This window comes from Salmo trutta, chromosome 35 (genome assembly GCF_901001165.1).
Source record: "Salmo trutta chromosome 35, fSalTru1.1, whole genome shotgun sequence".
Lineage (NCBI taxonomy): Eukaryota > Metazoa > Chordata > Actinopteri > Salmoniformes > Salmonidae > Salmo > Salmo trutta.
The window spans coordinates 9,864,085-9,881,848 of record NC_042991.1 but is presented as its reverse complement, the minus strand read 5'-3'; the positions used below and the strand labels follow the sequence as shown (position 1 = coordinate 9,881,848).

General features: G+C 43.1%; 1 protein-coding gene and 1 long non-coding RNA gene across 3 annotated transcripts in view; one reads left to right on the top strand and one right to left on the bottom strand.

Annotated features, from left to right (window-relative positions):
• Window positions 1-4,564, top strand: part of LOC115174580 (potassium channel subfamily K member 10) — a 29,049-nt gene extending 24,485 nt beyond the window's left edge. The window contains exons 6-7 of the mRNA XM_029733247.1: window positions 1,119-1,261; window positions 2,176-4,564. Coding sequence (XP_029589107.1) covers window positions 1,119-1,261; window positions 2,176-2,859 — 827 coding nt within the window. The 3' untranslated portion in view covers window positions 2,860-4,564. The remainder of the gene's footprint in view (window positions 1-1,118; window positions 1,262-2,175) is intronic.
• LOC115174581 (uncharacterized) lies at window positions 926-13,594 on the bottom strand. Of its 2 annotated transcripts, XR_003871803.1 has the most exons (4): window positions 13,339-13,594; window positions 13,120-13,134; window positions 9,964-10,079; window positions 926-1,237 (listed from the first exon to the last, which is right to left on the bottom strand). It is a non-coding gene; the product is annotated as an uncharacterized LOC115174581 (long non-coding RNA). The 2 variants fall into 2 exon arrangements; XR_003871802.1 differs by lacking the exon at window positions 13,339-13,594 and having other exon boundaries at window positions 13,120-13,312.
• Between the last annotated feature and the right edge of the window lie 4,170 nt (window positions 13,595-17,764).

The following is a 17,764-nucleotide window of genomic DNA, read 5'->3' as shown; positions in this document are numbered from 1 at the left end:
TCTCTTGAAAACACCCGTCATAACAGATTTTAAATTAACTTTACAGGGTAATCACACTTTGAGATCAAAGGGGATGCGATACCCAGAAAATGAGCTCGAAAGCCTAGCTCGGCGCCATCTTTGAACAATTGCAAATCACATCTGATATTGTATAATATCGCCAATAATCCCTCACCTTTAGTTGTCTTCATCAGAAAGCACTTCCCGATATCCCAGGTCCATGACAAATGTATTTTCGGTCGAAAAAGTCCATGCTTTATGTTCCATTAGCTTCCTGTTGTTAGCGCGTCCTAAGGCTGTAATCAAATGTTGATCCGTGCGCGGCACCTGGCTAACGCAAAATGACTGTTTACTATGAGTTAGGTTCGTTCAAACATGTCAAACGTTGTATAAAATAATCGTCAGGGCCTGTTTCAACAAGAGAGCCAATCAGATTCGAGTGGGACGATTTCATTGTGTTTCAAAAGGTTTCCAAAGGTGGGGGCAGACACGGCCGCCGACGTCACAATGCTGATGGCCCTACTACAGTGACCAATTGCCACATCGTCTCTTTCACTGAGTTTCGACTGTAGAACCCTCAAAACACTTTGTAAAGACTGGGGACATCTAGTGGAAGCACTGGAAAGTGCTCAATTATCATTTTTTCACGTTGTGAATTATAGGTAAGGCTGTGAAGTCGAGTCCACAATTCAGATTCCCACTTCCTGGTTCAATCGGTCTCGGGGTTTTGACTGCCATACGAGTTCTGTTATACTCACAGACACCATTCAAACAGTTTTAGAAAATTTAGGGTGTTTTCTATCCATATAAAATAAGTATATGCATGTCCTAGCTTCTGAGTTTGATTAGAAGGCCGTTGAAAATGGGAACGTTTTTTTTTCAAAATGCGCTGTGGCGCCCCCTATCCTAGGGTAACGTCAAGAGGTTATCAGGGTCATGTTTAATAGTCACCAAACGGAAGAAAATGGACTGATACAGGGAGGGATTACCTGCACTTGTCCAATAAGAAACACATTTTTGTTTACCATTTAAAAATGTTTTTCTATGGTTAGCTCTTCTGAACACGACCCATGTATCTCATCAAGCTGAATGTTTCATTGTTTGTTTACATTCAATAGGAGGGGACCGGAGGGTCGTGTATCGTAATTGGTATAGACCACTGGTGTGGTTCTGGATTCTGGTGGGGTTGGCCTATTTCGCTGCTGTACTGAGCATGATTGGTGACTGGCTGAGGGTCCTGTCCAAGAAGACAAAAGAGGAGGTAAGATAATTTTCTTGTAGGTGACATTATATGACCATACTACTATGGTATAGAGCTGTAATGGTATAGTTGAACACTACATGGGCTTAGTATTTTGTCAAATGTCCCATTAGAAGAACATTAATTCTTCAGGATTGGTGGGTCCCCTGCGGGACGGTTGAGCTAACGTAGGCATATGCGATTAGCAGGAGGTTGTAAGTAACAAGAACATTTCCCAGAACATGGACATATCTGATATTGGCAGAAAGCTTAAATTATTGTTAATCTAACTGCAATGCCCAATTTACAGTAGCTATTACAGTGAAATAATACCATGCTATTGTCTGAGGAGAGTGCACAGTTTTGAACATGAAAAGTTATTAATAAACAAATTAGGCACATTTGTCCCGTCTTGATACAAAACTTTGAACAGAAATACAATGGTTCATTAGATCAGTCTAAACCGGTGCATATACACTGCTGCCATCTAGTGGCCAAAATCTAAATTGCACCTGGGCTGGAATAATACCTTATGGCCTTTCTCTTGCATTTCAAAGATGAATGTTAAAAAAAATTACTAAAAAACATTTGTTTCCTTTCACATTTCCACAAACTTCAAAGTGTTTGCTTTCAAATGGTACCAAGAAAATGCATATCCTTTCTTTAGGGCAGTTAGATTTGTCATTTTAGGCAAAAATTGAAAAAAAGGGTCCAATCCTTAAGAGTTTTAAAGGGTTAAAATAGACATTAAAATGGTTAAAACATGAAAATAGTTGTTGGTTGCTTTTTTACCTTGAAAGGAGAGACTGCAATCTATGCTTTCATTTTGTTTACCTAGCTACTGCCACCAATTCTGTAATTTGGATTAACTATCCAATTGCATTATAGTATTTTATAGTGTGGAATGACCTTGTTTTTATTTTCCCGTGCTCTAGGTCGGAGAGATCAAGGCCCACGCGGCCGAGTGGAAGGCCAACGTGCGCGCCGAGTTCCGGGAGACGCGGCGACGCCTGAGTGTGGAGGTCAGCGACAAGCTCCAGCGGACCGCCACCATCCGCAGCATGGAGCGCCGCCAGCTGGGCCTGGACCAGTGGGCCGTCTCCACGGACATGCTCTCCCCGGAACGCCGTGCAGCCTTCAACAGCCTGGACACCAACCCCTACAAGACCTCATCTCAGGAGAGCATCGACATGAAACTCAACAACCTGCGTCTAAGGGGGGCAGAGTGTGATCCGCGCCGGTCCGAAAGTGTGGCCTCCTCAGACGACAACATCTTTAATCGCCTGGGTTCCGTCACCAAGCTGGCCAAGAGAAACAAGAACCGCGAGCTGAAGAAGAATATCCCAGATGAGCTACAATGCAGGCCCTTTAGTACTCCGCCTATGGAGATGGGGAAGAGGAAGGAGGAAGAGGAGGAAGAGGAGGAGGAGGAGGAAGATGAGGGGTTAGACAAAAAGTTCAACACCAGCATGTCCGATCTGCCGCTGTTCGTGGAAGTGTGCAAGCCCCAGAACGGTTTCACAGTACCATTCATACCACTACAGACCAAAGAAAAAAAGACTGAGGGGGAAACACTTCAACTTGAAGAAAGGGAGCTGCGTATCCAGATGGATCCTTAAAAATGTTGGTTGTTCCTCTGAGGTAAAGGAGGTTTTAAACGTCACCACCGTACGTGCCTTACATCTCTGTCACGCCTTTGTGTGCTTGATATTGGGGGAACTGTTGTGTCCCTGTGTGCTATGTAATGTTATTCAATATTCACTGTGCCCTAATAACCTGAAGGAAAGACATTAACATCATACGTTTCTACAGTCACCTGGTAAAACTTTTTTTAGATTGGAGGTTCTTGTGGTACAGAACAACCAAAATGATGGGGTTTATTTTGAGTGAAAGAGAAGATGGCTGCTATTCAGAAGAGTCGATAATAAAGCAAGTAAGATGCTTTGAACATGTCTGTGACTTGTATGTACGTAGTGGACTTCGACGAGACGGTGCTGGTCCTAAATACATATCTGAGGTCATTTTAGGACAAGAGAACTGAGCTGCTGAGAGCAACAAATGAATAAGAGCAACAACTGGAGAGTCACCTGGATTTGGTTATTGTGAAATGTACGACTTTGTTCTCATTCCGTCACGACACATAAACTCTGAAAATTGACGAAAAAAAGTTATAAAAAACAACCGCAATGTTGTCTGTGCATGGTCCTTGAGCTAAACTGTCTAGAAAGTGTGTGATTACGCTATTAAGTTCATGAACTTTCATTAACACAATCTCAGGGCTTGTGGTCCTAATGTTGTCGTTGAAATATTTCTAAAGTATACTGCATTCACACTTTGTAGCATCAGAGGAGCTTTGGTTGCACTTAGAATTGTTTTTCTGAAGATGACAGCTTATGACAATGGAACGGAAGGTAAGCCATAATGCAGGAAGGAAAAATGGCCCTAATTGCTTAGACAGGATACTGTCAAATTTGGGAGGCGGAGGGTTTTTTGGCGCAAACTTGTATGATACATCGATACAATGATTTGCTTGAATACAGTGTGTTACTGTTAGCTGACATCTTTGTTATACTTGATTTAAGTGTACCATGTAACGTCTGTGAAGTACATTTATATGTTCATATTACAGAGGAGAGATGATGACACTGAGAACGTGCATGAGTCAAACGTGCACTTTGCGTCTTGACTGTGGTTTACTAATTGTATTACAATAATGTCATTACAAACCCTTTAAGGTGCATGGGTTAAATAACAATACCTCTACGCATCTCTCAATCTCTCTCGCTCTCCCTCTCGCTCTCTCTCTCACACACACACACACACACACACACACACACACACACACACACACACACACACACACACACACACACACACACACACACACACACACACACACACACACACACACACACACACGTATATCCCCACCAAAAATGTTATGTATGTACACAGTCTTCCCATTATTTGTGTTTGCATTGATATGGGTGCAGCATTAGCCTAGTGTGAATGCAGCTATGAACTTTCAATCTATGTTTGTTATAAAAAACGCTACAAAGAAATGCAACATTTAAAGCTTAAATAAGATATCGAACTAAAAAGCATGATAGTTTCCAAATATATTATCATGCTATTTGGTATTAGTTGTATACCACCACATGCTTCACAAGACGATGCTTAGCCTAGCGTTTTGTAACTGCCCATGTTGAGGTAGAATGGGCAACACCTGCTCAGTATTTGGATGTTGTTCACAGTATTACTTGTGCCACCATTACATTAAATGTAGTGAGTGCCTTTTGGAAATAAATATCACTGCTATTGGAAGTTGCTTGTTTCCCCTCTGAGTGCAGAGTTATTGTGTTGCCAACATCTCTATTTCTCAGTCTCTACCTTAGAGGTTTTCATCAAGCCGGAAAAAGGATGTCTCCGGCAGTGTATCGCTTTCACTCTCATTGGCAATGACCTTGTTGTCGCTGAAACAAACCATACACTTTTGCAGTCATTTTCATCTGTGTCCGTCTCAAGAGACTGTCTGTTTCACCTCCAGGGCTGTTTCCTGCTCTAACATCCTGTATAGACACTAAAATATAAAATCCACACTCTTTTATACTGATCAACACCTTCCGTCCCAGTGAGAAGGTGCGATTGTTCCTCTTAAACTGGAGGATAGAGTCTTGTAGAATAGCATCTTTGAAGGTAAAAATAGCTCTAGCAAAAATAAAACATCAGGCTACGTTATTCTTGATTGATAGATTGCATTTTGCCAGTTAAAAATACATATACACACACAGCACATACATTTGAACATGACAGGGATAACACAAAGTCTGACTTATTTCCATTGTGGGCTCTAAAAATAAAATGGAATTACAAGAACAATCTCAAAGATTCTTTACAAGAGCTAAAACAAGAATCGATAGTTTATGGGCTGCATGGACAAAGATCTTCCACGGAGGTGTAAGTCCAGATGTTATCTGACTCGGACTGTCTCCACTTCACTATCTTAGCACACAGTCGTCCGCCTCACAGTCCTGCTCATCAGCAGGCACAGATGGAGCAGGCTTGTGCAGGGGGGTGGGTGGTCACCTCCAGCAGGGGGAAAGACGGGAGGACAGGTCAGGAGCATATGTTCAGGGAACCCCATCCCCTGTCGCTCCCTGTAGACTCCATCGTCACTCCAGCGTCAAAGCTTACTGAACATCAATAACAGGAATAGTCCACCGTGGAGTAACCGCTTGAGAGATAATCTCACTTTCAACATTCCTCTGCCATATCCAAGGCCCTGACTGCCACTTATTCTTAATTCAAATAAAAAGAATAGCAAGGTAGCTAGCTAGCTGGTAGCTAGCCTTTCAGCTTTTTTTGTGAACCAACTGACTTGCAGATTGTCGATCGATATATTCTGTGCATTCGGGAAAGTTTTCAGACCCCTTGACGTTTTCCACATTTTGTTACGTTGCAGCCTTATTCTAAGATGTATTAAATACATGTTTTTCCTCATCAATCTACATACAATACCCCATAATGACAAAGCGAAAACAGGTTTTTAGAAAGTTAGCACATTTTTAAAAAATGTAAGTATTCAGACCCTTTGCTATGAGACTTGAAATTGAGCTCAAGTGCATCTTGTTTCCATTTATCATCCTTGAGATGTTTCTACAACTTGATTGGAGTCCACTTGTGGTAAATTCAATTGAGTAGACATGATTTGGAATGGCAAAAACCAAGCCCTGAGGCCAAAGGAATTGTCCGTAGAGCTTAGAGACAGGATTGTGTCGAGGCACAGGGGAAGGGTACCAAAAAATGTCTGCAGAATTGAAGGTCCCCAAGAAAACAGTGGCCTTGATCATTCTTAAATGGACGAAGTTTGGAACCACCAAGACTCTTCCTAGAGCTGGCCGGCCGGCCAAACCTGATGTTCACTCTGACAGAGCTCCAGAGTTCCTCTGTGGAGATGGGAGAACCTTCCAGAAGGACAACCATCTCTGCAGCACTCCACCAATCAGGCCTTCATGGTAGAGTGGCTGGACGGAATCCACTCCTCAGTAAAAGGCACATGACAGTCTGTTTAGAGTTTGCCAAAAGGCATCTGAAGGACTCTCAGACCATGAGAAGCAAGATTCTCTGGTCTGATGAAAGCAAGGTGAACTCTTTGGCCTGAATGCCAAGAGTCACGTCTGGAGGAAACCTGGCACCATCCCCACGGTGAAACATGGTGGGGATGTTTTTCAGTGGCAGGGACTGGGAGACTAGTCAGGATAGAGGGAAGGAGGAACGGAGCACAGAGAGATCCTTGATGAAAACCTACCTCCAGAGCGCTCAGGACCTCAGCCTGGGGCGAAGGTTCACCTTCCAACAGGGCAACGACCCTAAGCACACAGCCAAGACAACGCAGGAGTGGCTTTGGGACAAGTCTCTGAATGTCCTTGAGTGGCTCAGCCAGAGCCCGGACTTGAACCCAATCGAAAATCTCTGGAGAGACCAGAAAATAGCTGTTTAGCGACGCTTCCAATCAAATCTGACAGAGTTTGAGAGGATCTGCAGAGAACAATGTGAGAAACTCCCCAAATACAGGTGTGCCAAGCTTGTAGCGTTATACCCAAGAAGTCTCGAGGCTGTAATTGCTGCCAAAGGTGCTTCAACAAAGTACTGAGTAAAGAGTCTGAATACTTATGTAAATGTGATATTTCAGTTTTTGTATTTATAAATGAGCAAAATGTTTATTATGGGGTGTTATGTGTAAATTGTTTAGGAAAAAAACGATTCAATCCTTTTTAGAATAAGGTTGTAACATAACAAAATGTGAAAAAATTCAAGGGTTGTGAATACTTTCCAAATGCACTGTATATATACTGCTCAAAAAAATAAAGGGAACACTTAAACAACACAATGTAACTCCAAGTCAATCACACTTCTGTGAAATCAAACTGTCCACTTAGGAAGCAACACTGATTGACAATAAATTCCACATGCTGTTGTGCAAATGGAATAGACAACAGGTGGAAATTATAGGCAATTAGCAAGACACCCCTAATAAAGGAGTGGTTCTGCAGGTGGGGACCACAGACCACTTCTCAGTTCCTATGCTTCCTGGCTGATGTTTTGGTCACTTTGAATGCTGGCGGTGCTTTCACTCTAGTGGTAGCATGAGACGGAGTCTACAACCCACACAAGTGGCTCAGGAAGTGCAGCTCATCCAGGATGGCACATCAATGCGAGCTGTGGCAAGAAGGTTTGCTGTGTCTGTCAGCGTAGGGGCCAGAGCATGGAGGCGCTACCAGGAGACAGGCCAGTACATCAGGAGACGTGGAGGAGGCTGTAGGAGGGCAGCAACCCAGCAGCAGGACCGCTACCTCCGCCTTTGTGCAAGGAGGAGCAGGAGGAGCACTGCCAGAGCCCTGAAAAATGACCTCCAGCAGGCCACAAATGTGCATGTGTCTGCTCAAACGGTCAGAAACAGACTCCATGAGGGTGGTATGAGGGCCCGACGTCCACAGGTGGGGGTTGTGCTTACAGCCCAACACCGTGCAGGACGTTTGGCATTTGCCAGAGAACACCAAGATTGGCAAATTCACCACTGGCGCCCTGTGCTCTTCACAGATGAAAGCAGGTTCACACTGAGCACGTGACAGACGTGACAGAGTCTGGAGACGCCGTGGAGAACGTTCTGCTGCCTGCAACATCCTCCAGCATGACCGGTTTGGCGGTGGGTCAGTCATGGTGTGGGGTGGCATTTCTTTGGGGGGCCGCACCTCCATGTGCTCGCCAGAGGTAGCCTGACTGCAATTAGGTACCGAGATGAGATCCTCAGACCCCTTGTGAGACCATATGCTGCTGCAGTTGGCCCTGGGTTCCTCCTAATGCAAGACAATGCTAGACCTCATGTGGCTGGAGTGTGTCAGCAGTTCCTGCAAGAGGAAGGCATTGATGCTATGGACTGGCCCACCCGTTCCCCAGACCTGAATCCAATTGAGCACATCTGGGACATCATGTCTCGCTCCATCCACCAACGCCACGTTGCACCACAGACTGTCCAGGAGTTGGCGGATGCTTTAGTCCAGGTCTGGGAGGAGATACCTCAGGAGACCATCCACCACCTCATCAGGAGCATGCCCAGGCGTTGTAGGGAGGTCATACAGGCACGTGGAGGCCACACACACTACTGAGCCTCATTTTGACTTGTTTTAAGGACATTACATCAAAGTTTGATCAGCCTGTAGTGTGGTTTTCCACTTTCATTTTGAGTGTGACTCCAAATCCAGACCTCCATGGGTTGATAAATTGGATTTCCATTGATTATTTTTGTGTGATTTTGTTGTCAGCACATTCAACTATGTAAAGAAAAAAGTATTTAATAAGATTATTTCTTTCATTCAGATCTAGGATGTGTTGTTTAAGTGTTCCCTTTATTTTTTGGAGCAGTATATATATATATATATATATAATCAATACTTATTTAGATAAAATAAAAAAGTTGATTGAATTAAAATGTACAGGAGATCTCTGCTTAGGCTGATGCTAGAACGCTATTGCAACTATGTTATATCTTAAAGTAACTGTCCAGTGTTTCCAGATGTATATGACATTTGACTAACTACTTACAATATGAGTGAAATAGTTTTCCTTCCCATTATTATTATTATTTAAGTATGTTTTTTCTATGTTGGAATGGTGTGGGCTTGTTCCTAACAACAGAATGGTGTGGCCGTATACGATCGCTAAAAATACAAATTCATATAAAATCAATTCAACGTTTATTGGTCACATATACACAGATATGCAGTTGGTATATCAGCAAAATACTTGTGTTCCTAGCTCCAACAGTTCAGCAATATATAGCAATAAAAAAAAAATACACCCATAATCCAGAAAAATAGAAACATAAGTTATATAGGTTGAGCCATGACTAGAATACAGTATAAGGTTCAGTGCAGAGTACTAGTGGTGACTGTTTAACAGCTAACAGTCTGATGGCCTGGAGATTGAAGCTGTCTTTCAGTCTCTCCGTCCCAGCTTTGATCCACCTGTACTGTCTTTGCCTTCTAGCCAGCAGCATACTACCCTACATCCCACTGTGGGCTTGCTTCTGAAGTGGGAAACCAGATGCTGCTGGAAGTGGTGTTGGAGGGCCAGTAGGAGGCACCCTTTCCTCTGGTCTAAAAAAATATCCCAATGCCCCAGAGCAGTGATTGGGGACATTGCCCTGTGTAGGGTGCCATCCTTTGGATGGGATGTGAAACGGGTGTCCTGACTCTCTGTGTTCACTAAAGATCTCATGGCACTTATTGTAAGAGAGGGGTGTTAACCCTGGTGTCCCAACTAATTTCCCAATCTGGCCCTCATACCGTCATGATCACCTAATCATCCCCAGTTTACAATTGGCTCATTTTTTATTTATTTAACCAGGCAAGTCAGTTAAGAACAAATTCTTATTTACAATGACGGCCTACCCCAGCCAAACCCGGACAATGCTGGGCCATTTGTGCGCAGCCCTATGGGACTCCCTATCACGACCAGATGTGATGCAGCCTGGATTTCAACCAGGTACTGCAGAGACATCTCTTGCACTGAGATGCAGTGCCTTAGACAACTGCACCACTCATTCATACCCTCTCCCCTGTAACTATTCCCCAGGTTGTTGCTGTAAATGAGAATGTGTTCTCAGTCAACTTACCTGGTAAAATAAGGGATAAATAAAATAGATGGTAGCGATGTGAACAGACCTTTGCTCGGGTGGCTGAGGTCCTTGATGATCATCTTGGCGAGTTATTGGCCAGCTCATCCTCCTCTAGACTGCTGATTGGCCAGCTCATCCTCCTCGGGAGTATGGCATAATACTCTATGAGGAAATAGGAAGCATTTTTTAAACGGTCTGTTTGAGAAAGAAGTTAGAAGTGGGTTTTTGAAGTGTTTCTTCTCAAATGTATGCTTTGGCCACTAATACAAGTATAGGACGAGTCAACAACATTATTTGAGTATATGAACTTTTAAAGGTTCTGGAAAGTTCTTTTAAAGCAAAGGAAAGCTAAATTATTTATCAGAGGAAAGCTACATTATTTAGCAACTACAGAGTACTCTTTCTCTTACATTAAGGTTGTTTAGAAGCTGTGGAGAAAGATAGGAGATTGAATCAGGAACTTTGGCATTTTATTTCCTATGTGGCACTTTGAACATGGGCCAAATGGCCAATGAGAAAACTACCAAGTGCATGCAGATCAATTGCAGGTTAATTGAAGAGGCTTAGTGCTTATGTGCTGTAAGATGGATTGCGCTGCGTGGCTGTCTTTCTCTGCCGTGTCTACAGGGACCCCTCCATAACAGACAGAGTTCTAGTGCCAGTGTTGGCAACTGTGTGTTATTGAGCCATGAAAAGCTCACAGGAGCTGGAACCTGTCAGTGTTATTGACATCAATGACCTCTATTGTCTCGAGTTGGAATGAATTGAGCTCCAGATAGAGATGTTTTTTTGTTGCTTGCCTGATACTGGTCAGGTTGATCAACTCATATACAGCTTGAGTGAGCAAATTATGAAGCATTTAAAAGTGACATTCTTAAAAAATATATCTGTAAACACTACAGTTCAAAAGTTTGGGGTCACTTAGAAATGTCCTAGTTTTTGAAAGAAAAGCAAATTTTTTGTCCATTGAAATAATATCAAATTGATCAGAAATACAGTGTAGACATTGTTAATGTTGTAAATGATTATTGTAGCTGGAAACGGCTGATTTTGAATGGAATATCTATATAGGCTTACAGAGGCCCATTATCAGAAACCATGTGTTCCAATGGCACGTTGTTAGTTAATCCAAGTTTTTAATTTTAAAAGGCTAATCGATCATTAGAAAACCCTTTTGCAATTATGTTAGCACAGCTGAAAACTGTTGTCCTGATTAAAGAAGCAATAAAACTGGCTTTCTTGAGACTAGTTGAGTATCTGAAGCGTCAGCATTTGTGGGTTCGATTACAGGATCACAATGGCCAGAAACAAAGAACGTTCTTCTGAAACTCGTCAGTCTATTCTTGTCATGAGAAATGAAGGCTATTGCATGCTATTGCCAAGAAACTGAAGATCTCGTACAATGCTGTGTACTACTCCCTTCATAGAACAGCGCAAACTGGCTCTAACCAGAATAGAAAGAGGAGTGGGAAGCCCCAGTGCACAACTGAGCAAGTGGACAAGTAAATTAGAGTGTCTAGTTTGAGAAACAGACGCCTCACAAGTCCTCAACTGGCAGCTTCATTAATTAGTACCCGCAAAACACCAGTCTCAATGTCAACAGTGAAGAGGCGACCCCGGGATGCTGGCCTTCTGGGTGGAGTTGCAAAGAAAAAGCCATATTTCAGATTGGCCAATAAAAAGAAAAGATTAAGATAGGCAAAAGAACACAGACACTGGACAGAGGAACTCTGCCTAGTTGGCCAGCATCCCGGAGTCGCCTCTTCATTGTTGACGTTGAGACTGGTGTCTTGCGGGTACTATTTTGAGGGTAGTTTTTGTACCCATTTCAGACAGATCTCACACTGGCAATTCTCAAAGACTCACATCCTCCTATGTCTATCGCAATAAACAGTTATAGAGCTGTGGTAACACCAACACTGTTTCGAAGGGACAGCAGTTGAGAAGGTGGAAAGTTGGAAAGTTCCTCGGTGTTCACATCATAGACAAACTGAAATGGTCCACTCACACAGACAGTGTGGTGAAGATGGCACAACATGACAAAATGCCATCTATTTTGTGAAGTGCACCAATCCCTCCTGCAGCAAAGCACCCCCACAACATGATGCTGCCACCCCCGTGCTTCACGGTTGGGATGGTGTTCTTCGGCGTGCAAGCCTCCCCCTTTATTCTCCAAACATAACAATGGTCATTATGGCCAAACAGTTCTATTTTTCTTTCATCAGACCAGAGGATATTTCTCCATAAAGAATGATCTTTGTCCCCATGTGCAGTTGCAAACTGTAGTCTGGCTTTTTTATGGCGGTTTTGGAGCAGTTGCTTCTTCCTTGCTGAGCAGCCTTTCAGGTTATGCCGATATAGGACTCGTTTAACTGTGGATATTGATACTTTTGTACCTGTTTCCTCCAGCATCTTCACAAGGTCCTTTGCTGTTGTTCTAGGATTGATTTCCACTTTTCACACCAAAGTACGTTCATCTCTATGAGACAGAACATGTCTCCTTCCTGAGCGGTATGACGGGTGCATTGTCCCATGGTGTTTATACTTGCGTACTATTTTTTGTACAGATGAACGTGGTACCTTCAGGCATTTGGAAATTGCTCCCAAGTATGAACCAGACTTGTGTAGGTCTACAATTTGTTTTCTGACATCTTGGCTGATTTATTTTGATTTTCCCATGATGTCAAGCAAAGAGGCACCGAGTTTGAAGATAGGCCTTGAAATACATCCACAGGTACACCTCCAATTGACTCAAATGATGTCAATTAGCCTATCAGAAGCTTCTAAAGCCATGACATCATTTTCTGAAATTTTTCAAGCTGTTTAAAGGCACAGTCAACTTAGTGTATGTAAACTTCTGACCCACTGGAATTGTGATACAGTGAATTATAGGTGAAATAATCTGTCTGTAAACAATTGTTGGAAAAATTACTTGTGTCATGCACAAAGTAGATGTCCTAACCGACTTGCCAAAACTATAGTTTGTTATCAAGAAATTTGTGTAGTGGTTGAAAACTAGTTTTAATGACTCCAACCTAAGCGTATGTCAACTTCTGACTTCAACTGTATGTTTTGTACAGTATGACAAACCATCAAACCTATCACATTTTCTATTAGATTAAAGGTGACAGATTCCACCCTATCTCTAACATGGAATATAAATTATATATCTGTACAGGTTTAACTGTGTTTCATTACAGACCTGTCATTGCCTTGTCTTCAGCCACAGGAACACAGATGGGTAGTTTACCGCAACATACATGACAAATGGAGGAAAATCACAGGTTATTAAAGGAGACGTGTTGTTGAATAAACCACAAAACCCCCAGCCAGCTAAGGACAAATCCATACAGGCAATCAAAAATAGAATATTTGTCATCAGTAGGATGATTGAAAGTGTTGCCGTACTTCAAAACACTACCTTAAACAGTCCTCTCGCAGGCTCACTGGCCACAGTGTCAGTCCATCTGTGACTACTATAAACGTCCTGCAAGTCAACGACCGTGACTTCCTGGGTGTTCTCCTGGGTTCCCCTGAGTACCACGCAGAGATATTGCCTTGGCAGTGTGTCTGAACTCCCACCCAACCTGTCACAGCGATCTAAGGAGGACAGCAATGATGCAGTGTCTCTGAGGACAGAGGGAATGTCACTGAACATTAAACACACACAGGGACACACACACGCCAACGCACATATTTACATACTTGCATGCACACAAACAAACACACTCAAAGACCCAAGCCACTGAGCACAGAGATCAATTCAAGTTAGTTCTACGTGATTTCATTGAAATGACGTGGAAACAATGTTGATTCAACCAGTGTGTGCATGGTGGGAACCCATTCCTTGTTAATGATTTATAGAGGCTCAGCTATTCAGGGTATAACTTTCAGGTCAGGCTTCTATACTTCTGTTTTGGTTTGACACACACTTCTACTGTAACTGATATCCCCAGTCGGTGATGACTTGAGCTCCCTTACCCTTCATATCGTCTCCCTCAGTCACTCTGGTCAGCGCCAGTCAGGCAGACGGAAGACCAGCTGTGTTATTCTGCAGTGCCATATGGTCACCTCAGGCCTTCTCCTTCACTGATGCCCCAAGTCTCATAGTGATGAATGAGTCATGATCTTTACAAGCTTGGCCTGGGGTATTTTCCTTCTATCAAACTCCAGGATATCTGTCAGTAGGGGAACAGCCATAGAATCACAATTGCCTTTGCCAGTCATGAGTGTAGCCAACTCTGACAGTGTTATGATAGCACTGCGGCAGTTAGAGATCGGTCATGTGACTAACTGGGAAAATGTTTCAAGGATCAGTCTGCTGAGAGTCACATTGACTTTGCCGCTTAAGCCCGTAGCTTGAACTGTGCCTTAGCTCAACAACGGTGTATGTTCTACAGCGTTACCCTCTAACAGGGACACAATGCATTGATTCTATTTGATTCTATTTGAATTGATTTAGATTTAGTAGAGGAGTACATGGGGGTACAGTTTGAAGAGGAAGACGACATACACGCATGTCATACACAAATACTTACACACGCACGCACACACTCATGCACCTCGCTCACGTGCAGACACACAGGGTTAAGAGTCCTTGAGAAGATGTGCCAAACGAATCACACAATGTGTAATGCGGCGCGGTGAGTGGTTGCCATGGAAACCGACGTCCTTGTAATTGAGCTGAGTGAGTTTCTGCATGTCCATGATCGGCCTACAGACTAACCATCCACCCACGCCAACAATTTCTACGCAACAGTTTTCTTTTGAAAACAGGCTTTTCAATAGCCTGTTAGACGAAAGCGCCATATAAGAAAATCAGTGTAGTGCATTGGGTATAATAGCTGTACTGATGCTGGCTCTCGCCTCGTCACACGTGAGTCTCAGCGGACAAGATGTTCTCTGTCGCTGTAAACAATAAAGTGTCTACCCAGGCCTCTCCCCCATGGCTGGTAGGCCTATGTGAGCTGATAGACAGAGAGATGGATGGATGGACAGACAAAGAGACAAACAGAACAACAAGCTTGGGGCCTGGGTCACTCCACCCCTTCTTCTGGGTCACTCCACCCCTTCTTCTGGGTCACTCCACCCCTTCTTCTGGGTCACTCCACCCCTTCTTCTGGGTCACTCCACCCCTTCTTCTGGGTCACTCCACCCCTTCTTCTGGGTCACTCCACCCCTTCTTCTGGGTCACTCCACCCCTTCTTCTGGGTCACTCCACCCCTTCTTCTGGGTCACTCCACCCCTTCTTCTGGGTCACTCCACCCCTTCTTCTGGGTCACTCCACCCCTTCTTCTGGGTCACTCCACCCCTTCTTCTGGGTCGCTCCCCTTTTCCTCACTCCCAAAGAGGATCAATAAACCTGAAATGATAGAGATTTTCAATGTTTACTATCATCGTACTTCAACCGTCATATCAGATTATTCCAAACAACAACTTTGATTAGAGTGTACAGATGCAGATATATTGATGCAGATACTGATGATAAACAATCCTTAATGCATGTACAGTATCGTGTACTCTGCGCTCACCCTCACGCTGTTAGTATGGAGGCCGGAGTGAGTATGACGTGATGAAGAGGTCTTCCTCTCTGCACAGTAAATCAATGGAAACTAGAAGAGGCTCATCCTCATCTGTATTTGAACAAAGGGAGCTGTCTTTTGTAGTTAAGCCATTTAGCCAGAGGAAGAAAACAAGAGAAAGTGCTTTGGAAAGATATTCCGGGGAAACAACTTCAAAGGATAAAAGCCACCGTCAGCGGGATGAAAGCGTGAGGGAGAGGGAGGTTAAGGGAGAGGGCCAAGAACCATAGGAACAATGACGGAGAGAATGGGAGGGAGAGAGATAGGGAGAGAGAGAGAGAGATCCACAGAAGAACAAAGAAGGGCAAAGAATGGAGAACAAAAATGTACATCCGTCCATCTAGCTTGGCGGATTTACTTGGCGAATACTCCTGGGCTGTGACCAAAAGAGTTTCTGTGGAAAATGTTAACATCCGAAGTCCATTCATGAATGAGATGTTTTTGTTGTTATTATGCAATATTGTCTTAGCCTAGTACCAGATCCAAGGAAATGTCCCTACCCCGGGATACTTCAACAGGTATACATCTAGGAAAAGAAAGAAAAAGGAGCACTGTTTCTGCATAGGTCTGAGTTTATTCACGGGGAAAACAAACCAAAACAGGTGTACGTTTTGGCGTAGGAAGCACTCATCAGACCCTTGCGTAGGAAAAGATGGGAGGCAACAGCAGGGGTTTGTCCCAATAGAAATGTCAATGAGCAAAGACTACAGACTATCATGGACTACAAAGGCAAATCCAGCTGTGTGGTTCCCACCGAAGCCTCTCTCCAGACGAGCTTAACACATTCTACCCACTGGGCACAAGCTGGTTGAATCAACGTTGTTTACACATAATTTCAACCACCAAAATATATGTGAGGACCTTGAATCAACGTGGAAAACTGATTTGATTTGAAAAAAGTAATCAACATAAGGACATTTAGTCTTTTTGGGGAATTTTCTTGATTTATTTTGTCGATTTCACATTGAATTCACATTAGTTGACAACTCAACCAAATGTACATCAAAACTAGACGTTGAACTAATGTCTCTGCTCAGTGGCTATGCTCGCTTCGAGGCAGACAATACTGAGCCATCCAGGAAGACTCTCGTGGCTCCTGATGACCAGGTGCTTTTGTTCTCCAAGGCTGACTTGTGAAAAACTCTCCAAAGAGTGAATACTGGTGTTACCTTTCCTGCCTCGCCTCCAGACCGTAGTCGGGACGGCTCAGGGGAGTCTTCACTTGCTAGCTCCAGGGCCAGAGCAATGTAGGGATGCTCTGGGGTAAATTCCACCTTTGTGGATCTTATCCACTGCTAATGACGAGTTAGTCTGGAATTCCACTGAGGTAGTTGACATTTATTAAGCTTGTACACCATGTGAAGTAGTCTGATTGACAAAATAAAATAGTGAGCTAACGAAGCGAAAAGAGTGTGGCTCACAAATTGTCTACATTTTCCTACTACAACAATTGCATCAAAGACGAAAGTTATGTTACCCATAATGCACCTCAGTGTTTTAAAGCTATACCCCTACTTTAGCAACACTACCCCCACTCTGGATGGTGATTAGATCTAACACCACTCCAACACTCATACAAAGGCGCGACACCCAATGGTTTTCATTTCAGTTACATGGACCACTTTGGTCTCTTGAAAGTTATTTTTTTCCTTCTTCTTTTCAGTCCATAAAGATCATCAAGGACAACAACCAAACGAGCTACTGCCTGCTCACCCCGCTATCACCCAGAAGGTGAGGTCAGTACAGGTGCATCAAAGCTGGGACCGAGAGACTGAAAAACAGCTTCTATCTCAAGACCAACAGACTGTTAAATAGTCATCATTAGCACATTAGAGGCTGCTGCCTATATACATACACTTGAAATCACAAATGGAACACTAGTCACTTTAATAATGTTTACATACCTTGCATTACTCATCACATACTATATGTATATACTGTATTCTATAGTATTCTACTGTATCTTAGTCTATGCCGCTCTGACATTGCTCGTCCATATAAATCTAAGTAAAGGAATGGGATTAAAAATATATAAATATTATTTATATATTCTTACTCCTGTTATTTTATACTTAGATTTGTGTGTATTGGGTATATGTTGTGAAATTGTTAGATATTACTTGTTAGATATTACTACACTGTCGGAGCCAGAAACACAAGCATTTGGCAACAACCGCAATAACATCTGCTAAACACATGTATGTAACCAATAAAATGTTATTTGATTTGATTTGATTTAAAGTCTTCTGAACTTGTCCTATTCAG